General features: G+C 39.5%; 1 protein-coding gene across 3 annotated transcripts in view; it reads right to left on the bottom strand.

Annotated features, from left to right (window-relative positions):
- The window catches only part of AP2B1 (adaptor related protein complex 2 subunit beta 1), a 126,279-nt gene that overhangs the window by 91,762 nt on the left and 10,247 nt on the right, over positions 1 to 24,270 (bottom strand). For all 3 annotated transcript variants that reach the window (XM_059147282.1, XM_059147280.1, XM_059147281.1), the window contains exons 3-5: positions 23,211 to 23,316; positions 16,460 to 16,595; positions 13,297 to 13,542 (exon numbers count right to left, since the gene is read on the bottom strand). In XM_059147282.1, the coding sequence (XP_059003265.1) occupies positions 13,297 to 13,542; positions 16,460 to 16,595; positions 23,211 to 23,316 (488 nt within the window). The remainder of the gene's footprint in view (positions 1 to 13,296; positions 13,543 to 16,459; positions 16,596 to 23,210; positions 23,317 to 24,270) is intronic.

The raw sequence follows: 24,270 nt of genomic DNA on the forward strand, positions 1-24,270 counted from the left end.
ACTGCAACTAAACATTCCTCCTCCCTACCCCACCACTGTAGACCTAATCTGTATACTTTATACAGATATTAGACACAAACATCTATGCACATACTTAGGTACAAAAGCATACATATATAGATGCATATAAAATCACATTCCCTACTAGACAAATCTTTCTCTGCTTTAACTACAAACTTCTCTTCAATGTGATCGTTCCTTATGGACCCTTGGAGTCTGCTTAGTTTTGTTTTTTTGTTAAAACATAAGCAATTTGTGATTTACTTTCTACTATACCTCATAGAGAAGGCTGTACAAAGAGATAAAAGGCAGTTAACTGCTTAAACATATTGAACACTTACTATGCACCATTAACTCCAACAGCAACTGAGGTAGTTGCTATCAAAATCCACCTATTACAGTTAAGGAAACAGGTTTCTTTTTTTTTTTTTTTAAGGTTTATTTATTTATTTATTTGAGAGAGTCATGCTCGAACAAGCAGAAGGAGGAGAGGATCTCAAGCAGACTCCCTGCTGAGTGCAGAGCCCAATATAGGACTCAATCCCCGGATCCCGAGATCATGACCTGAGCCAAAATCAAGAGTCAGATGCTTAACCTACTGAGCCACCCAGTCACCCCAAGGAAACAGGCTTTAAAAATGAATTTATAAATCAGTTTAGAGAAGTTAGTGACTTGCTTAGTGAACAGCTAGAAAGGGATACTGCTTGAATATGAACTCCAGGTTTGAGTCTGATTCCAGTTTCCGAGTACTAATCATTCTGCCTCTAGCATAAATGCCAAGAGCCAAGTGGCTTGAGCTGTGAACTTCAGCTGGGGGAAAAGGGAAAGAAAAATCAAGAGATGGGGGAGGATAATATAATCAAAACATTATTTCCAGGCAAGGTGACATGCAGATTTATACAAGGAGAAAAATGTAATCTTCTTTATATATATTTCAGAGATAATTACCTCCTGACCGCACTTAAAGAGGCAAAATTTACTATCTAGCTATAAAATCTGATTTATAAGCTACCCCTATCTGATATGTACCAACTGAGAGGACATAAATTTCACCTCACTTTTTTAAAAAAGGAACAAGCTAGAGCTGTGGATATGGTTAAAAATGATCCCGTAAAAAAAGAACTCTAAAAGGGAAATGTAGGTCTACAGAAGGACTGGAGTGTCACAGACAGGAGCTCCTTTATGAGAAATCTCCCACCCGTGCACCAGTCCCTTTGAATGACTTTCATTCTGCACCTTCATTTCCATACCCTCAGAACCCAAGACAGAGATCACTTTCCAGTATAGTGACTTCCCCCGATTAACAAATTACTACTTAAAGAACGTTCATTTCCAGCACTGACCTTCAAAGTTACATACTCTGAACAGATTTCTACTTCAGTTTTCCTCTTCCATTTACAATCCTTTGGATTAATACCCTAAAGACTTAATTAGATCAAGTGAAAGCAGAATAAATGACCGAAACTATTATGCTAAAATATACAGATAGTATATATTTTTATCTTCTTAAAAATCAGCAACATAGGATTTTCGCTTTCTATTTCACAGAGCTGCCCCAAATGAGGGGTTAAAGCACAGGGCAATGTTTATTTGTTCTAAGCATGTTCCTGTCTTTATCGGCTCCTTAAGGACACAATGACTATGTGGTACCAGTTAATTTTCTTCCCCTCAAATAAGTAAAACAGAGCTCCTACTTCAATCCAGCACACATCCAGAATGCCAGCAGATAATATGCCCACTACATTACGTTCTGTAATGTGCCATCATTTGCCCTCACCTTCCCAGGAATAAGGAAGTTGAGTCAACACAGCTCATTATGACAAGAAGGTCTGCATACCTGGTAACAAGATTTACAATTAAGACTCAGTAAAATTCATTACTTAAGGTGGCTTAAGGTATGGTCTGATAAAATGCAAATATTCTCAAAACCAAAATGCTACAAGTTGGTGTCTACAAGTACACAAAAGGCACTCCTAACAACCAGAGTTACTTCGCCCACAAACCCTAAAATTACACCAGAGCAAGGTGCAACAGGAACAAAACAAAAAATTTATTATCATACCACTATTATCTTCCTTTTGAGAGCAAAGTAATCCCTGCCACATTAAGAGTATTGAGATCATCTCAAAGAGTACACTAAGAAAGGAATGAGCTGTGATCTTTTGGGGCATTATGTACAACAGATTCAGTTTTCCAGAAGCTGCTGACAAAATCTGCTTTAAAATTTTATCCTTGAGGGACACCTAGGTAGCTCAGTCGGTTAAGTGTCCACCTTCAGCTCAGGTCATGACCACAAGGTCCTGGGATTGAGCCATGCATCAGACTCCCTGCTCAGCGGGCAGCTTGCTTCTCCTTCTCCCTCTGCCATTCCCCCTGCTTATGCTGTCAAATAAATGAATAAAAAAAAAAAAAAAAAAAAAAAAGGCATTATTCTTGAATAATTACCTTTTAAAAGTAACTCTGCAATGATGTAGTCAGTAACACTGTAAATACACTTAGGTTCATTTGTGGGTAAGCTTCCCTAGAAAATTACCCTAAAAGACAATGTCAGGCTTTAAATAACACATACAAGAAAATCAAACTTTTTTTTTTTAAGATTTTATTTAGGGGGTGCCTGCGTGGCTCAGTGGGTTAAAGCCTCTGCCTTTGGTTCAGGTCATGACCCCAGGGTCCTGGGATTGTGCCCCGCATCAGGCTCTCTGCTCAGCAAAGAGCCTGTTTTCCTTCCTCTCTCTCTGCCTGCCTCTCTGCCTAGTTGTGATCTCCATCTGTCAAATAAATAAATAAAATCTTAAAAAAAAAAAAAAGATTTTATTTACTCATTTGACAGACAGAGATCACAAGTAGACAGAGAGGCAGGCAGAGAGGGGAGGAAGCAGGCTCCCTGCTGAGCAGAGAGCCTGATGTGGGGCTCAATCCCAGGACCCTGGGATCAAGACCTGAGCCGAAGGCAGAGGCTTTAACACACTGAGCCACTCAGGCGCCCCCTAAATAAAATCTTAAAAAAAAAAAAAAGATTTTATTTACTCATTTGACAGACAGAGATCACAAGTAGACAGAGAGGCAGGCAGAGAGGGGAGGAAGCAGGCTCCCTGCTGAGCAGAGAGCCTGATGAGGGGCTCAATCCCAGGACCCTGGGATCAAGACCTGAGCCGAAGGCACACTGAGCCACCCAGGTGCCCCGAAAATTAAATTTTTTTAAAATAAATTTTCAATTGAAAGATTAACCTTTCTAAAATTATTAATATACAACTTCACAATGACTATACAATATAGACCATAAATGGTAGTTAACTTATAAAGGGCTTCCTGTATACCAAGTTTATGATTAAGTGCTTTGCAAACCCTCTATCCTTCAATGTTCACAAAGATCCTATGATAGAAGTATTATTTATTAATAAGTTTAATAAGAAGTTTAGGGAGCTAAGAAATGCCAGAACCAGGACACAAACCCAAGTGTTTTGGCTCCAGAGCTTGAGTTTTTTTTTTTTTTTTAAAGATTTTATTTATTTATTTGACAGAGAGAGATCACAAGTAGGCAGAGAGGCAGGCAGAGAGAGAGGAAGGGAAGCAGGCTCCCTGCTGAGCGGAGAGCCCAATGTGGGACTCGATCCCAGGACCCTGAGATCATGACCTGAGCCGAAGGCAGTGGCTTAACACACTGAGCCACCCAGGCGCCCCCAGAGCTTGAGTTTTAACCACTATGCTATACAGTACTGGGCAGGGGGGAGTAACATTTTATAATTACAAAGCACTTTTTTGTTTTTTGTTTGTTTTGTTTTGTTTTTTTTAAAGATTTTATTTATTTATTTGACAGAGAGAGATCACAAGTAGGCAGAGAGGCAGGCAGAGAGAGAGAGAGAGGAGGAAGCAGGCTCCCCGCTGAGCAGAAAGCCCAATGTGGAACTCGATCCCAGGACCCTGAGATCATGACCTGAGCTGAAGGCAGCGGCTTAACCCACTGAGCCACCCAGGCGCCCCCACTTTTTTGTTTTTGAGATACTTTTCATACCAGTGTGAGTCAACTCTTTATAAAAAGAAGTAATTAAATGCAATTTGCTATTTTGGACTGAATCCTAGAATAGCAAAAGGACATTTGTGTTGAAACAGGTGAAATTCAAACAAAATCTGTACTTTAGTTAATAATAATGTACCCATGCTAATTTCTTAGTTTTTGACAAATGTGCCATGGTTATATAAGATGTTAACATTAAGTGACATTGAGTGAAGAATATATGAGAACTTTCTGTGCTATCTTTGCAACTTTTCTGTAAATCTAGAAATATTCCTCCCAAATGAGATTAAAAAAAAAACCTGTAAGTTGGCAATAATTGGTAAAATAAAAACCAATAGTGAATTTTTAAAAAGAAATGAAAATCACAGAAAGATTTCCAGTTTATTATAAAGGAAAACAAAAACTCTGCTTCTCCAGTAAGCAGAGACGGATAAGAATTCAGATCAACCAGTGGGAAATTCAAGAGATGGGCAGTCAGCTTTATATCAAAGCAGACCTCAAGGATTCTATTTACTCCAACTCTGTAGAAACTAATGGTGGATCCTCTTTTAGTCCCAAATATAACATTACTCACTTGGGAAATCCCAGACAGACTGAATATATTACCTCCCACATTACTGTTATTAAGTGCCTACCACAAACTGACATGCCTAAAATTCTACCAGCTCTAGAACTCCTTTATGGACTTTTGGCATGAAGGGCATTATCCATTTCTAATTTCACTTATGTATGAAATTCTACTTTAAAACTCTCTCACTTATTAATATACATTTAGGGATAAGAGAAATCATACAAAGTATTAAATTAAATGAAGTCATTATGTTTTTCTATGTGTTTCTAGATCTATCTTTTACAGAAAATTTAACATAGCCCACAATGACATCATTTATACTGATAAAAATCCTTGCATTCACGGGGCACCTGGGAGGCTCAGTGGGTTAAAGCCTCTGCCTTCGGCTCAGGTCGTGATCCCAGGGTCCTGGGATTGAGCCCTGTATCAGTTCTCTGTTCAGCAGGGAGCCTGCTCCCCACCCCCCTCCGTCCATCTCTGCCCACCTTCCTGCCTACTGGGGATCTCTGTCTGTCAAATAAATAAAATAAAATCTTTTTTAAAAAAAATTCTTGCATTCACAAAATGACCTAGAGACTTAAGTTTTTCAATATGTATCATCTTAGACTGACAACAAGCCACAACACAACTTTCTAAGGCCTAAATAAAAACTACAATGATCAGAAAGTACGCAATGTTAGCTCTGTTCCTCAGTAGCTACAGTTTATTAAGCACTTACCAAATATCAGGCATTAAATTTTTAAATTACTCCTTATTCGAAATAATTGAGTAAAATAGGCATTATCACACTCATTTTACAGATAATGAAACTGAAGCTCGTTTTAAACAACTTGCTCAAGACAACGTTTTTAGTGAGCAGCCATATCAGGACTCAAAACAGCAGCCACTCTGGCCCTGAAGGTCATATACTATCTCCATAAACCAAATCTTTGCAATTTAGCACTACTGGATATGGGGATGGATAACTGTTCGCCATAAGGCGCTGTCCTATACATTATAGGATGTTTAAAGTATCTCTGGACTCTACTTACTAGATGCCAGTAGCACCTCTCCCATTAGTTTAACAACCAAAAGTTCCCACATATTGTCAACCGTCTCCTGGGGAGCAAAGCCGCTCCCCGTTGAGAACCGCTGTCATGACATGCTGCTTCTACATGCTGGTGTTGGGGACAGTTACCAAAAACATGTGCCTGGCAACCGACCTGTGAGCTGGATCCCGGCCCCTACCTTGGAGGCTTCTCATCCTACATCTATCCTTGGAATGGGGGTTCCACTTGTCTTTCACCTGCATGGTATACGTGACTAAACCCAGTTAAGGCCTCTTTATAAACGTTTAAGATCTGGCAGGCAGGTGTGAGGATCCATGCTGTCTTGCTGCTGCCCAAAGGCAAGCCTTGTGTGTCAGCTCTCTTTGCTTATTAGAACTGCCACCTACCAACCTGGAGGAGGCTGCCTCTCTCTTTGGTCCCTCTCTGCCCTCCACTTAAAGGGGGCTGGTTTGAGATTACACCACAGAAGCTTCCAGAAAAATGTGTAGCCTGATGATTCACAGACCTGTATCCCTGGGGCAAATAATACATTGTATGGTAATAAAAATAATTAAAAAAAAATAAAAGGGAGGAAACTGAAAGAAAAAAAAAAAAGAAGCTGCTGCATCCATAAGGTTTACAAACCAACAGCTGGCTAGGATACAGTTAAAGTATATAGTTTTTCTGAGAAGAGGTTATTTTTCATAAAACAACTTTCTAGAGTAAGTTCTAATTGAAAGAAGCTGGTGGTTTTAGCTAGAACCTTTGCTAAAGGCCACTGCAGGTCAAGCTGAGGCAATTCTGAGAACATACTACTTGTCCAGAACACTCAGCAAACAGAAAGAGGTTTTTTATTTATTTAGTATTTTGAGCTTGGCAGACAGATTCAGAGCAGTGCAAGAGGGCTTCCTGGAGGCAGCTCTCAGAGTGATGGAAGCAAAACTGAGAAGGCTTGGAAGACAGAGATCAAAGGTAAAGTCCCTAAGTCAAAGGGAAGGACTCAGGAGAACAGAGTTCACAAACAAAAGCAAACACTGCTCAGTGGGGGCTGTTGAGAGAGTCTCTGAAGTGGCTGACTCCAGCATGCACATGTTAATGGAAGTCAGAATACATAAAAGCCTCAGAGGGGAGGAAAAAACATAGTAAGGAGGGTAAATTCTAATATGTGGGCAAAAAGCTACAGAAGAGTTACTATCGCTCAAAAGCACTTTTTTTTAAGTATACACTTAGTGGAAATTTTAAAAATTCTGACAACTGTGAAGAAATCATGGGAGCTATTTTCCTGTAGCTCCAAAGTGGTTCCTCATTCTGGATACAGGTATACTTTCAAAATAAAGAATAATAAAACCCGCATCTGAAAAGAAGTTTGGCTCTAATCTCTCAGAAAAGACTGTACTATATGTGTTTGCACAGTTATCAAAGTAATCAGGACATTTTAATTTAATACTGTAGCAATAATGTTAACCTTTGCCTGACGTCTACTTCATCATTACAGGAGCAGCACCAATCACTCCCGTGAGTTCCCATAAGCCAAGTACTTGAATATGTGCTTTTTTATGCAAGAGCTCAAGAAATACTCCTGACACCAGTCTACAATGGTTCCACTCATTCAAAAGAAGAGGAAACAACTCAGGGAAGTTGAGCTAGAATTTAACAAAGAATTTTTTTTACTTTCAAGTTTATCTTTTCTCTTTCAAATAGTATTGCTATGAAAGATTGCTCTAACTGGTAAAAATGGCTTAAATGCAGGAAAATGAGGCGTGATCCACCCTCCCTACCCCCAGAAAGAGAATGAAAACATATTAAAGTTCTCCTACTTGCTGCAAGGTACACTACACCCAGGAATAAGCCTGGAGATCCACAAAAGTCACAAAGTATTCAGATCTTGATCAATATTTCCCTCAGATTTCAAAGTCACTTCTGCAAGTGTTCAGGTGCTCTTACATCTAGGATGCCCTTCTGAAGTGAGCTCTAAGAAAATGACTAAGGCAGAAGCCACTGGAAACGTTCGTTTTGCAAGAGATTCTAATATTTGCTGTTGCGGTGCTGCCACCATGTGGAACAACTTCAGAAAAAGTGGAACAAAATTACTCCTCAGGAGCAGTAAGACTCCTACCCATCATGATAGTAAGAACAATGAGAGGATCCCCACAGTAAAACAGATCATTAAAGGCCTTCATATGTTCAAAATTTTTACCATTTTGAGAAAATAAGACAGTTCTAAATATGTATGTGTGAATATACACACTTAAATTCTATCATATGCGTACATCCATGAAGGCAGTGACCGATAATGGGACTCAGAACTAGGTTAGAATCCTGGCTATGTTACCACTAGCTGTCAGACTTTAGGAAAACCTTGATCTGTAATATGGAATAAACTCTACTTCACTAAGAGGATAAGAGAACTAAGTAATATAACTGAAAGCATTTAACCGGCATAGAATGCAATCAAATTTATTTTTTTTAAAGATTTTATTTATTTATTTGATAGGCAGAGATCACAAGTAGGCAGAAAGGCAGGCAGAGAGAGAGGAGGAAGCAGGCTCCCCGCTGAGCAGAGAGCCTGATGTGGGGCTCGATCCCAGAACCCTGGGATCATGACCTGAGCCGAAGGCAGAGGCTTTAACCCACTGAGCCACCCAGGCGCCCCCAGCAATCAAATTTAAATACCCTTTTTCCTAATGACACAGTCATCATAAGTCTTAGGAACTTCTTAGGTGTTTGAGCTGCTACACTTTACATTCATGCACTCCTCCGCTCCCTATCAACAGTCTTTGACCCAGTTGACAAAAAAGTAAAATCAGTGGCCTAAATGTTAGTTCTAACACTTTTAGGTAAAAAGCAGGACATCCAGTTTGAGACGAAAAGTATGGGTTCAAAATTAAAAACAGGCCTGTATGTCTGTTGACTACCTTAATCCAAGCTTTTCAGTTCTTCATTAAAACGAGCATGAAGAGTTCAAAAAATGATCTGAATGTAAGGCCGGGATAGGAGTAGGGCAAGCATGGCACACCTCACTTTCAGGTTTGTGTGGGTACAGACTGACACCTGAATGTGAGCACCACCTTAAATTTTGCAGCCTGTATGCCTTGCTAGCACTCAATTGAACATATCAGGGAAAAGTTCTGCTACGGAGAAATCTGACAAGAATCAAAAAGATTTTCTATTTATTTATTTTTAAAAGATTTTATTTATTTATTTGAGGAGAGAGACAGTGAGAGAGAGAGAGAGCATGATTGAGGAGAAGGTCAGAGAGAGAAGCAGACTCCCCGTGGAGCTGGGAGCCCGATGCGGGACTCAATCTCGGGACCCCCGGGATCATGACCTGAGCTGAGGGCAGTCGTCCAACCAACTGAGCCACCCAGGCATCCCAAGATTTTCTATTTAGAGGGTAATAGGTCCAATGATAATTAACGCTGATACCTGCTCTAAGAAAATTGGTAATAAAGACGGCAAAACAAAAGTCATTCCTTGGGATGCCTGGGTGGCTCAGCTGGTTGAGCATGAGCCTTCAGCTCAGGTCGTGATCCCAGAGTCCTGGGATGGAGTCCCACATTGGGCTCCCAGCTCAGTGGGAAGTCTGCTTCTCCCTCTCCCTCCACCTGCTGCTCCCCCTGCTTGTGCTCACTTTCTCTCTGTCTCCGACAAATAAATAAAATTTTAAAAAGAAAAAAAAAAGTATTCCTGAAACAGTTTCTCAAAATCTACCAAGGAACCTTAAATTTTCTCTAAAAGTTTTCTCAAAGATAACTGAGTATAAGTGGAAAAAAGACAGTCTCTTCAATAAATGGTGCTGGGAAAACTGGGCAGCTATATGTAGAAGAATGAAACTCGACCATTCTCTTACACCGTACACAAAGATAAGCTCAAAATGGATAAAAGACCTCAATGTGAGACAGGAATCCATCAGAATCCTAGAGGAGAACATAGGCAGTAATCTCTTCGATATCAGCCACACCAACTTCTTTCAAGATATGTCTCCAAAGGCAAAGGAAACAAAAGCGAAGATGAACTTTTGGGACTTCATCAAAATCAAAAGCTTCTGCACAGCCAAGGAAACAGTCAAGAAAACAAAGAGGCAACCCACGGAATGGGAGAAGATATTTGCAAATGACACTACAGACAAAAGGTTGATATCCAGGATCTATAACGAACTCCTCAAACTCAACACACACAAAACAGATAATCATATAAAAAACTGGGCAGACGATATGGACAGACACTTCTCCAATAAAGACATACAAATGGCTATCAGACACATGAAAAAATGTTCATCATCACTAGCCCTCAGGGAGATTCAAATTAAAACTACATTGAGATATCACCTTACACCAGTTAGAATGGCCAAAATTAGCAAGACAGGAAACAACATGTGTTGGAGGGGATGTGGAGAAAGGGGAACACTCTTACACTGTTGGTGGGAATGCAAGTTGGTGCAGCCTCTTTGGAGAACAGTGTGGAGATTCCTTAAGAAATTAAAAATAGAACTTCCCTATGACCCTGCAATTGCACTCCTGGGTATTTACCCCAAAGATACAGATGTAGTGAAAAGGGCCATCTGTACCCCAATGTTTATAGCAGCAATGGCCACGGTCGCCAAACTGTGGAAAGAACCAAGGTGCCCTTCAACGGACGAATGGATAAGGAAGATGTGGTCCATATACACTATGGAGTATTATGCCTCCATCAGAAAGGATGAATACCCAACTTTTATAGCAACATGGACGGGACTGGAAGAGATTATGCTGAGTGAAATAACTCAAGCAGAGAGAGTCAATTATCATATGGTTTCACTTATTTGTGGAGCATAACAAAAAGCATGGAGGACATGGAGAGTTAGAGAGAAGGGGTTTGGGGTAAATTGGAAGGGGAGGTAAATTGGAAGTGTCATGAGAGACTATGGACTCTGAAAAACAATGTGAGGGGTTTGAAGTGGCGGGGGGGTGGGAGGTCGGGGTACCAGGTGGTGGGTATTATAGAGGGCACGGATTGCATGGAGCACTGGGTGTGGTGGAAAAATAATGATACTGGGACGCCTGGGTGGCTCAGTTGGTTAAGCAGCTGCCTTCGGCTCAGGTCATGATCCCAGCGTCCTGGGATTGAGTCCTACATCAGGCTCCTTGCTTGGCAGGGAGCCTGCTTCTCCCTCTGCCTCTGCCTGCCACTCTGTCTGCCTGTGCTTGCTCTCGCTTCTCTCTCTATGACAAATAAATAAATAAAATCTTAAAAAAAAAATGATACTGTTATGCTGAAAATAAATAAGTGAAAAAAAAAAAGATAACTGAGTATAATATAACATTATAGTAAACTATAATGCTCTTAAAATTTCTTAACCTGTTTTTACTACAACAAATCAGGAAGTGATTTGGAGGGGTTTTCAAAGAGACCCACTGATGTGTTGCCTGTTTAAATTCTGTACACATGGGTATGGTGTGGGAGAAAATAGCTAAAAACAAGACTGGCACGTGTTGATAATGATTGAATCTGGTAATGTTAAATGGGTTCATTTTATTTATCTATTGTTTTCATTTAGTCACTCTAACTTCGAATATATTTGAAAATTCCCATAATAAAAAGTATAAATAAATAAATATATGTATAAATACATGTATTACTTGAGAGTATTGTGGGCTGGACAAAAACCAGTTCCTCCTCCACAATGAAAACTTAAAATAAGTCAAATTAGGCTTGCTCCAGATCATTCCATCCTCTCAACTAATCTGGATAAAGATCCAAGTGCTTGGGTACAACAAATGAACAACAAAACAAAAAAACTCTTTACTAATGGGGGCCTGGTTGGCTCAGTGGATTAAAGCCTCTGCCTTCGGCTCAGGTCATGATCCCAGCGTCCTGGGATTGAACCCCGTGAACTCCGCATCAGGCTCTCTGCTCGGCGGGGAGCCTGCTTCTCTTCCTCTCTCCCTGCCTGCCTCTGCCTGTTTGTGATCTCTGCCTGTCAAATAAATAAATAAATTCTTTAAATAAATAAATAAATAAGACTTCTTTACTAAACCATCAGTTAGCCCCTATCCCTCATCATCTAATTTTATAGGTTCTATTTTTAAGAATTTACATTGGTATAAAAATGCCTTTTTTCTCCCCAAACTGGAATTACCTATGAGTAAGAACTCATTTTCATCTCACTCCATTCCACACTCCAAGCTCCACTGAATATGAGTACACAATATCCTGCACATCTGGAACCCTGAAACCTGGAAGCATGGAGCCTAAACTCTTATCTTCTCATTTGTCCTCAAGTAGAAAATTTCAAAGACAGCTGCTCAGGGTAACAGTGACTCAAAAACAATACCAAAACACAACTTGGGACCAGCTAAACATTCTATAAATAGACACTAATGCCTTATAAATTTCTTTCTTTACAGAATTTTTTTTAAAAAGGTGCCACATGGTCCTACTTGAGGGAAAAAAGGAGAAGCTGAATCTTCTAATACTGCTGGTGATACCTTTCAGAAGTCATGGTTTAAGCACATACACACCCACACCAACTTCTGTGCCTAGAAGGTAGCTAGATAATTCCTGAGGTAGGTAGTACCATAATACCTTAAAAAAAATGTGGCTTTCTTCATCCTTTGACTTTGACACTAAACTTAAAGGCTCATAAACAGAAGCCAAGGCTAGTCAAAGAGTAAAATGACCCAAGTGAAATACCGAAACAGAGATCTGAGCACATGATTCAGAAGTGAGAGACAATGTCTATTTCAAGGGCAAATTCCAACTCTATTTCAAAAAGTTCACAAAGAAAGTGTTCAGAGGTGATCTACTAATTAACTCAAAGTTATTCACCTCCAAGTAAATACTGCATTGGGCAAAAAGGGGAAAAAAATGGCCATATTCCTCTGCCTTCTCAATAATGGTACCTAGTGATCAATCATTCCATTTGAATGAGCTCCAGTTACTAGTAGTCAACATACAACTTGGGACTTTCTCCCTTTCATTATAAGGACAAAGTTAAAAAAATTAGTAAGAGAAATAAAAGGTCCCTAAACTTTAAAGTATTATGTTCTAGCTGCCAAATATTTAGAACACAAGCTGAGAGAAAGAATTTTGTCCTAGAATTTTCCTGTAGAAGATTGCATTACAATAATCAAGCAATAAATATAACTTTGTTTCTATTTCTACACTACCAGAGAAGACCAAAAACATCAGAAGAAATAATCCTTTAAAACTGACATAAATTTAAGGTAAAACCCTCTTGAAAAACGATGAAAGAACCAGTTTTTGAGGAAATACAGGGGTAGATATGATACAAAGATTTGCTTTAAGACCCTTGTATTTGCGGCGCCTGGGTGGTTCAATGGGTTAAATAAAGCCTCTGCCTTCGGCTCAGGTCATGATCTCAGGGTCTTGGGATCCAACCCCGCATCAGGCTCTCTGCTCAGCGGGGAGCCTGCTTCCTCCTCTCTCTCTGCCTGCCTCTCTGCCTACTTATGATCTGTCAAATAAATAAATAAAATCTTTAAAAAAAAAAAAAAAAAGACCCTTGTATTTTAGTACTTGGTTTTCATTTCAGAAAACACCTACATAATCTTGAGGGACACAGAGAATTCATGTTTCTCATAGCTAACCTTTTTCAATGCCCCAAAGATTTGTTTTAAACAGGCTTTTTAAAGGAACCTATTCTAAGTACTGCTCTCTTTATAAAAGCAGAAGCTTATTACCATTGGATTTGAATCTGCTATGAGATCCCGCAGAGAATCCAGAAATCCCTGATCTTCCACCATTTGGGCATTGATATCATGGAGTTTTGCCACACAGACCGCTGCTGTTTTCCGAACATAGGGATCTTCATCCTTCAAGCACTTGCGGAGAGGCTCACAGAGATATTCTGTAATCTTGTCCACCCGGATGCACCCCATGGTCCTGACTGCTAAGGCCCGAATTAGAGGATTGGGATCTTCACAGTCCTTTTAAAAAAGAAAGAAAGAAAGAAAAACAATCATTGACAACTACAGGTGTACACGGTGACTAAAGGAAAACAGTCTTGTTTCTATAAGCCACAAAAGAACACTTCCTTAATGTAAGCTTCCAGTTATATTCTGTATCATAACACTGATCTCCTATGCTTTTGTTTCCTAAGTACAAATCTTAGTTGCCTATTTAAGAGCTTAGGTTAGGGTACCTGGGTGGCTCAGTTGGTTAAGCAACTGCCTTTGACTCAGGTCATGATCCTGGAGCCCCAAGATCAAGTCCTGCATAGGGCTCCCTGCTCAGCAAGGAGTCTGTTTGTCCCTCTGACCTCTCTCCTCTCATGCTCTCTCTTTCTCATCCTCTTTCTCAAATAAATAAAATCTTTTATTTATTTATTTATTTATTTACAGAGATCACAAGTAGGCAGAGCAGCAGGCAGAGAGAGAGGGGGAAGCAGGCTCCCTGCTGAGCAGAGAGCCGGATGCAGGGCTCAATCCCAGGACCCTGGGATCATGACCTGAGCTGAAGGCAGAGGCTTTAACCCACTGAGCCACCCAGGTGCCCCTAAATAAAATCTTTAATAAAAAAAAGAGAGAGAGAGCTTAGGTTAGGAATTTATTTAACTGTTTTACAAAACACAATGAAGAAATGCGCAGTGGGATTCAATCAAGGAGTAGGTGGAAGCTTAGTGACCTGGTATTATCATTGCCATGGCCATTAGTGGACATGCCTTAACAACAGAAAAAAGAAAAGGGGAAATGGAAAGATGTGTCCCATCCCAGAGTCAGTCTATAAATATCAAGCAGAGAGAAAAGAGGGCTGAACTTTGTGGGGCCTACAGCCAAGAAAGCAAAGGAAAACAGAAACTGGTTTAGGGCTGACCTAAGTGTCTGGAGTTAAGTAGCAGAAAAGGCCCTCTGAAGTACCTTCTCCTTTTTTTAAAAATGAGCAGTTTATTTATTTATTTAAGAGATTTTATTTATTTATTTGATAGAAGAGATTACAAGTAGTCAGAGAGGCAGGCAAAGAGAGAGGAGGAAGCAGGTTCCTCGCTGAGCAGAGAGTCCGATGCGGGGCTCAATCCCAGGACCCTGAGACCATGACCTGAGCCGAAGGCAGAGGCTTCAACCTACTGAGCCACCCAGGTGCCCCTATTTATTTATTTTAAAATAATCTCCACACCCAACACGGGGCTAGAATTCATGACCCCAAAATCAAGAGTCACATGCTCTACCAACTAAGCCAGCCATGTGCCTGAACGTTCTCCTTTATTAGCAAATGCTTCCAAATATAGTACAAAGAGAATGCTCCTCAAACTGCCTTACATTAAAAAATTTCTTTAAACATTATAAACCTATGTACATGCTAACTTCCAAAAAATGTAAACTAAATTATCTTTCCAATGATGTAGTCCATCTATGAACCACCAGACGGAAAGAATGAAAATGTTGTGTTCTCGGATTCTGTACTACATAGCTAAACACAGGAAAAGAACAAAAATTCCATGAGAAGAAAGCATATTGTGTATTTTTCAAAACAGTCTAATAGAAGCTAATTTTAGAAATGCTGGTTATGTTTGTTTGTTTTTAAAGATTTTATTTATTTATTTGACAGACAGAGATCACAAGTAGGCAGAGAGGCAGGCAAAGAGAGAGAGAGAGAGGAGGAGGAAGCAGGCTCCCCGCTGAACAGAGAGCCCGATGTGGGGCTCGATCCCCGGACTCTGGGATCATGACCTGAGCCGAAGGCAGAGGCTTAACCCACTGAGCCACCCAGCTACTCTGATATTTTTGGTTTTTTTAATGGAGACTAAATTTCCAACAGAGAAAAAAACACTAGTTTAAAAAAAAAGACATATATTAATAGGAACCACCTCATTATTATGTCCATCAAATCTAATGACAGGAAAAATCTGACTGCATATTCAATAATAAGAAATTTTTTAATGGTCAATTCTTTTTAGGATGTGACAATAGTATTGTAGTTATGCTTTAAAAAGAGATCTTGGGGTGCCTAGGTGGTGCCATCAGTTGTGCACTGGACTCTTGGTTTCAGCTCAGGTCATCATCTCAGGGTTGTGAAATCAAGCCCTAAGTCTGGCTCCAAGCTCGGTGTGGAGTATGCCTAAGACTCTGTTCCCCCACCCTGCCGCATCTGCGCTTACACACTCTCTCTCTCAAATAAATAAATCTTTAAAAAGAGATCTTACTCTCACAAATATAAGGATGAAATGATTTTTCATCTTTATGATGTTTGGGATTTGCTTTAAAATTATCCAGTAAGAGAAGGAATGGGAGTTAGGAGAGCATGTATGGGGAGAGTACATTAAATAAGACCGGTCTTGGGTTGGTAACTACTGAAACTACAAGATGGGGATTTAGGAATTTATAATACTATTTCCTCTACTTGAATATGTTTGGAAGTTTTCATAAAAAAAAACAAAAACAAAACAAAAAAAAAACCTGAGTGTTAAGAACTATTAAGTAAAACAAAACAGAAGTAGTCACTCCTGCAGTTTCCACTACTTCTGACCCATAAGCATAATTTCTCCAAACATAAAACAGATAAAGCCCAGGTTACTGAAACTGCAATAATACTCCTAACCTTTGTGAGCCTGGCAAGGTAAAACACTGAGGTTTCTTCACCTGGCTTTCTTCTCCCATCTGGCAAGGATGCACCAAGACCAGCTAACAGAAGGCTCTCCATATGGTTTGAACTGGATGACGAATGCTGGCATAAAGAATGCTTAAAAACATGAACACTCCTAGTCACTGCCAGTACTTCTCTAGAGGTCCTCTTTTGGAACAGAGGTGGCTTATTTGCAATGCAGACATTAATTATATCAAGAAACACTTCTGAAAAGGTTACTTGAGGTAGATGAGACTGGTTCCTGGGAAGGGGGGGAAATGTTACCTTCACAAAGCTGTTGACAGCCATGATGGCCATGTCTGGCTGACTCTTGGCGTAATTCATCAAATAGAGATAAACAAGTTTCTTTAATTCCAGGTTGTCAGTTTGCATACAGTTCACTACATCTGGAAACAGAGAACTGAGAAGACAGGAGAAAAGAGAAAAGGAAAATGAATAAGTGCTAGTGCCAAGCTACTGGATGGAACATGAAGAAATGGCCTTATTTACCCAAGTGATCTGACGCAAGGAAATACATCCCCACTGTGGTAACAACTAAGACTGAAATGAATTTCTAAAGAAACTATAGTCCTGGTCCCAAGAAGGTCTCTAAAAATAGATTTAAGAAACTTTTCATTATGAAAATTTTCTAACATACAAAAGTAGACAAAGCAGCATAACAAATGTATCCATCACGCAGCTGCAAAGAAGTATTAATACACATCCAATTTTGTTTCATACATATCCTCAATCCATTCTCCCTTCCCCCACCCCTATTCCAACTAATTGCTCTGGATTTTTTTTTTTTTTTTTTAAAGTAGGCTCTACACCCTTCATGGAGCCCAACATGGGGCTTGAACTTACAACCCTGAGATCAACCTGAGCTAAGATCAAGACTGGACACTTAACTTGACTAAGCCACCCAGAGCTGCTACTCTGGATTATTCTTAGCTAAATCTTAAACATTATATAATTTCATACATATTTTAGGGCACATCTTTAGGGATTTTGTTTTAAAAAGCCACAATCTTTATCACACAAAAAAATTAACAGTAATTCTATATATCAATTTATTGCAGGTTCAAAGCACTATGGTTGAGACAAACCATAAGTGACTCTTAATCTCACAAAACAAACTGAGGGTTGCTGGGGGGAGGGAGGTTGGGAGAAGGGGGTGGGATTATGGACATTGGGGAGGGTATGTGCTTTGGTGAGTGCTGTGAAGTGTGTAAACCTGGTGATTCACAGACCTGTACCCCTGGGGATAAAAATATATGTTTATAAAAAATTAAAAATTAAAAAAAAAAGCACTATGGTTGCTATACTTTTAATGTTCATATTCTTCTATCCTTGGTCAGTGGGGACTTTTACTCAGCTATCTTCTGAGTCCCTGTGATGCAGTCCTACATTTTCACCAGTTTCCTCACTTTCTGGTAGGACACAATGCTCTACCTGGGATTACTTGGTACATTTCTAAACTCACAACTGAAACCAGTCATTTTTCTAAGAAGTCCTGATTCCTTTCTAGAATTTCATTCTTTATTCTTTTTTAAAAATTTCTTTACTCTTAACGTTACAAACTCAGACAAATGAAAATCTGAGTGTCCTCAAATAGAAAAGGAGTTTACACTTTTCCCAAATTCAAGTCATTGCATGATTTACTACTCTCTTATAAAGCCAAAGGAGAGTAGCTTTAGTTTGGAATGGCTCCCAAACCACTAGTTTGGAAGGGTAGCATATTTGATTTTAAAGTATAAGCTGTATTTTTAAAGTACAGATTAACTGTATTTTATGAGAGTGTGGTAATTAACCTTCCCCCAAGGCTTTATCAAAGTACTATATAAATTTTAAATGCCTTTTTAAAAAATTTATTTGAGAGCGAGAACATGAGTGGGAGGAGCAGAGACAGAAGGAGAGAGAATCCCAAGCAGACTCCATGCTGAGTGCAAAGCCCTATATAGGGCTCGATCTCACAACCCTGAGATCATGACCTGAGCTGAAACCAAAAGTCAGATGCTTAACTGACTGTGCCACCCAGGCGCCCCTTAATTTTAAATACTTCTTAACATCTTACAAGTACAGAAAAATGTCAGAATATTTCTACAGGACAGAGAATGACTGAAATAACTAGTCACACAGTACCACTCCTGTACAGACACAATAAACACAAAGTTATTTACAAAAAGGAAGATGGATTGCAAAGTCAAAGCATCTACCTTCTCTCCAATGAAACAGTCTCCTGAAAATCATTTAACCTAAATGTACATACCTAGTGTAGTTTCATGAACATGTAGATAATCAATAAACACTAATTAATACTCTCCCAAAATTAATGTTCTTTCCATTTCCTAGAATAGCTCATGGACAAAACAACTGTAAAACTGCTAAAAAAAATGTGACATATTAACCAACAGTAAATTTAAGATCCTGAGTAATTTAATTCCAACAACCTACATAAGATCAAGAAGATCTCTATCAAGAATAAGTTCTAAAGGTAAAAACCAGGCATTTAGGTGGCTCAGTTGGTTAAGTGACTGCCTTCTGCTCAGGTCATGATCCTGGAGTCCTGGGATCGAATCCCACATCAGGCTTCCTGCTTGGCAGGGAGTCTGCTTCTCCCTCTGACCCTCCATCTTCCGTCTCAAATAAATAAATAAAATTTAAAGGTAAAAACCGTTAAGTACCAACTTATAAAGCTAGAAACCTGAACTTTCCAGTATGGTAGCCACTAGTCATATGTAGTTACTCACTGGCAATGTGGCTGGTCTGAACTAAGATCTGATGTATGTATGTAAGACACATATTGGGAACGCCTGGGCGGCCCAGTCAGTTGGACATTGGCCTTTGGCTCAGGTCATGATCCCAGGGTCCAGAGATAGAGCCCCGCAATGGGCTGCCTGCTCTGCAGAGAGCCTGCATCTGCCTGCTGCTCTGCCTACTTGTGCTCTGTCAAATAAATAAATAAAATCTTAAAGAAAAACAACAAAAACACATTGGATCTTCAGACTTAGTATGAAAAATATAATGTGGGGCACCTGGGTGCCTCAGTCAGTTGAGCATCTGCCTTCAGCTCAGGTCATGATTTCAGGGTCCTGGGATTGAGCCCAGGGTCCCTGCTTCCCCTCTCTTTGTAGCTCCCCCTGCTTGTGGGCTCTCTTGTCAAATAAATAAATAAAATTAAAAAAAAAAAGAAAAGCATAATGTAAAATGCCTCATTAATAATTTTTATATTGATTTCATGATGAAATGGTACTTTGAATGTACTGTGTTAAGTAAAATATATTATTCATATTAATTTTACTTTTTTAATTTGGCTATCAGAAAATTTTAAATTATATATGCCCCATATTGTATTTCTATCAGACAGCACTGAACTTGAAATTACTTGCAGGGGAGACTGAAATATGATAACCTAAGAATACCTAATCTCTATTATTCTGCATCTTTGAGCTATCTAGGCACAGTACAAATTCCATCTCCTCCAAGAAGCGTTCTTCAACTGTTCCTATTTACATGGATCTCTCTTTCGAAGAACTCTTACTGTCTTTAATAAACATACTCTGGTACCTATTACAAAACTATTATGTTATTATTCCCTAATTTTTCAAATTTTGGGTCTCTTCAACTAAGGCTGAGACATCTATTACCCTTTTTAAATTATGACACGTGGAATAGCATAAGCACAAATTATTAGCAATTAACAGATTAACAAGTAGTGTTTACCAAGCATACAAAAGGAAACTCAAAGAGGTTTCACTTTTGTAGGATACATGAATAACCTTGGTGAGAACACAAATGACTTTTACCAGTTTACCAGTTATGTTGACTTTTACCAGTTCATCAGTACCGATGCTCTCAATCTAGATTTAATACTTGGCAAAAATAGCCCATCAGTGACTAGATCGATCCTGGACAGGAAAACCATAGCCTGTGCACAAAATACAGCCCACCACTACTTTTGTATGAGCTGTAAGCTAAAAATGGTTTTCAAATGAACATTTAAAACTGATTTGAGCCTCTGCCTTCAGCTCAGTCATGATCTCAGGGTCCTGGGATCAGGCCCTGCATTGGACTCTCTGCTCAGCGGGGAGTCTGCTCCCCCACCCCCACCTGCCTGCTTCTCTGCCTACTAGTGACCTCTATCAAATAAATAAATAAAATCTTAAAAAAAAAAAAAAAGGGCGCCTGGGTGGCTCAGTGGGTTAAGCCGCTGCCTTCGGCTCAGGTCATGATCTCAGGGTCCTGGGATCGAGTCCCACATCGGGCTCTCTGCTCAGCAGGGAGCCTGTTTCCTCCTCTCTCTCTCTGCCTGCCTCTCTGCCTACTTGTGATCTCTCTCTGTCAAATAAATAAATAAAATCTTTAAAAAAAAAAAAAAAAAAAAAAAAAAAAGAACCAAATGCTAACAAACTAAACTCCAATATCTGAGTCATTAATTGCCACCGTTTCCACCTGGGCCCCTGGTCTGGTTGGGGGAACTGCTCTCACCCTCCAGGTCTCAGGAAACCCTTTACACTAAAAATTCTTGAGATCCCCAGAGAGTTTTTGCTCCTGTGGGTTATACCTACTGATATTTTATGCTATCAGGAATTAAAACAGAAATACTTTAAAAAACACTGATCCATTTAAAATAATAAATGTATTTCATATTAACAAATATTTTAAAGTAAAAATTTTGTATTTTTTAAAAATTAAGATGACAGTGTTCTATATTTTTGCAAATCTCTTTAATGTCTGGTTTAAGAAAAGACAGCTATCTGGGATCAAGCACCACATCGGGCTCTCTGCTCAGTAGGAAGCCTGCTTCCCCCTCTCTGCCTGTGTCTCTGCCTGCCTGTGATCGCTGTCTGTCAAATAAATAAATAAATAATAAAAATCTTAAAAAGAAAAGAAAAGACAGCTGGATCTCATATTCGTTCCTACATTCAACCTGTTGTAGAATACTGTTTGGACTAAAAAAAAAATGATACACATATGTTGGTGGAAAAGGGAGCAGTAATTTAACAGCTTTATCAGATTAACTGGATATTCTTTGATTCACTGAAAAGCTAGACAAATGCTATATTTTTTTCTTTTTTCAGTCTGCAAATGATAGTTCTCTAAGAGTTAGTTGGAGGGACACCTAGATGGCTCAGTGGGTTAAGTGTCTGACTTTTGGTTTCAGCTCAGTTCATGATCTTAAGGGTCATAGAATCCAGACCCTCATCAGGCTCTGGGCTCAGCAGGGAGTCTGCCTAAGATTCTCTCTCTCTCTCCCACTGCCCCTTTCCCACTTGCGTGTGCATGATCTTTCCCTATCTCTAAAATAAATAAATAAATCTTTTTTAAAAAGGTTAGTTGCAATGAGGAATCTGAAACCATATCGAGCTTTTAATATTTAATTGCATTAAAATGCATTCATTTATCAATTATTTTGACTGGATCTTTTACCCACACATAGTTTTGTGATACATGCAGTGGTCATTTCGGAAATACTGGCTGAGTTATGCAGATCTTCCCAATGAGACAAATTTCACCACATAAATTTGAATGTAAATAATACATTCACTAATTTCATTACCAAGCTCATTAGAAAAGTCTGTAAGTATTGGGAAGCTGTCAAGCTCATGTTGTGAGATACAAGTTTTCCAACAATCTAATTTTTACTTTAAAGCTCAAAATGTATCCAATGTCAAATTTTTTCTCTAGAAGTGACAGGTTCACTTTGTTCATTTTTGATAAAATGTCTCCCAAATACTGAAGCCTGATTAACTATAACCTATCAATCATTTTTTCACTAAAAAATGGGGTTCCCAATTCAAACAATTTTGCAAGGGTTTTTCTCCAAGTCAACCATCACTTTGCTATGCAGCAGAAGTGCTTTATGCATAATTCCTGCTTTATCACGTGGAATATTAAAATGACCTATAGTCAAGATTCAAAGCTTAATAAAATAAATTTTTTTTAAAGATTTTATTTATTTATTTGACAGACGGAGATCACAAGTAGGCAGAGAAGCAGGCAGAGAGAGGAGGAAGCAGGCTCCCTGCTGAGCAGAGAGCCCGACGTGGGGCTTGATCCCAGGACCTTGGGATCATGACCTGAGCCGAAGGCAGAGGCTTTAACCCACTGAGCCACCCAGGTGCCCCTTAAAAAATAAATTTTTAATGCTTCACGAAAAACAGTCATAAGTATAACTGCCTATTTCCCCTCTAAGTATATAGTGGTGACGAATACAATGACTACTGTCACAGTTTGGCACTGCTAACTTGATTCACACTAAGGTACCTGTAGTGCAAATGTCAGCACAGTAAAAAAGGCAAATAATACCCAAGTATTATTATAAAGACAGCTTTGGGGCGCCTGGGTGGCTCAGTGGGTTAAGCCACTGCCTTCGGCTCAGGTCATGATCTCAGGGTCCTGGGATCGAGTCCCGCGTCGGGCTCTCTGCTCAGCAGGGAGCCTGCTTCCCTCTCTCTCTCTGCCTGCCTCTCCATCTACTTGTGATTTCTCTCTGTCAAAAAAAAAAAAAAAGACAGCTTTGACCTCACAAATCCCCAGAAAAGGATCTTGTGAATCCTCAGGGGCCTGTGAATAATCTGTACCTATTTCCAAATGGTCTGGCTGAATTACAGGGGGGAAAAAAAAAGACAAAATGGGCTTTGTTAACATTGATTTTCATCTTTAATTCAGCAACTGAATCTACAGTTGTAGAGTTAAGGACACTAGCTTGAGCCAATTAAAGAACGTATGAGCTTCTGCTTCTCAGTACACTTTTAGCATCTTCTCTAGAACTACTTCAACAGAAGACGTGTAACTGTGCCAGCTCTCAGGAGGTTTTAGGTTAGATCTCAATGCAACAAAATCAAACTGGTTTCATTTTTCAAAAAAACTTGTCACAAAGTTAATGTAAAAGCAAACACTTCCTCATGATCTTTCAGTGGGACAAACCCATTTTTATAGATTCTATGATTACAACAGTTAAACAAAAAGCAGTAGAAGCCATAAAATAGGGTATGGGTGTAAAGTGACCAACAGCAGGAGTGATTACCCTTACCTAACGTCCTTTCCCACAGTCATGGCAGCAATCACTTTCTTCACAGCCTCCTTCCTCTTTTCTTTCTTTTCATTATTGAGTTCAGCCTTTAATTCAAAGATTTCTCCTACAAAAGAAGAGAGCAAACTGGTGAGATCTCAGGACCAGAAAACTAGACCGAAACACTACACTCTAATACATAACATGACCACTGACCAGAGGCAGGGTAGCAATTGAAGAAGAAGAATTTAAAAACTATAGGATAGGTACAATTCAAGTCCACAGACTATTAATTGACCCACTGACAACCATACCATCTTTGAGATTATGGCCAGAGAAGAACGTAAAATCCAGATCTTGGGAAGTACATGGGTGGGGAAAAAACAAATCTCATGATATCCTACTACGATAGGGAGAGAACGGCATCTGATTGACGAAGATCTTCCATCAGAATTTCAAGGTCCCAAGGAAAAAAGAAATGTAGGCACGAAACGGGTTCACAAATCTGTTTTCAAACCAAAGAGATTCCAGATATCTGCTCATTCACCCACCGATAAAGTACTGAGGTTCAAAGATCACAGAGCGAGTTAGTGACAGAGCTGCTCTTAGAACTATGCCTCCTGACTGCTGAATCCAGAGGTTTCCAACTAAATATTACCTGGGAGGTATTTAGAGAATAACAATGCTCAGGTTCTATCAGCATGTCAAGAAGAGCTCTCACATTCTTTTTTTTTTTTTTTAAGATCTTATTTATTTATTTGACAGAGAGAGACACAGTAAGAGAGGGAACACAAGCAGGGAGAGTGGGTGAGGGAAAAGCAGACTCCCTGCAGAGCAGGAAGCCCGACACAAGGCTTGATCACAGGACCCTGGGATCATTACCTGAGCCAAAGGCAGATGCTTAACAACTGAGCCACCCCGGTGCCCCGTTCATATTTTTTAAAGTTCCTCCATGTGATTCTAATGCACAACCAGGGCTGAGAATCCCTGCTCTAATTAGCACTTTAAGGCTTCAAGGCCCCATCCTATCCAACTGGTCTGATGGAAATAATAAAATTGAAGCTTCAAGAATGGTACAGGG

Source organism: Mustela lutreola, chromosome 15 (assembly GCF_030435805.1).
Source record: "Mustela lutreola isolate mMusLut2 chromosome 15, mMusLut2.pri, whole genome shotgun sequence".
Lineage (NCBI taxonomy): Eukaryota > Metazoa > Chordata > Mammalia > Carnivora > Mustelidae > Mustela > Mustela lutreola.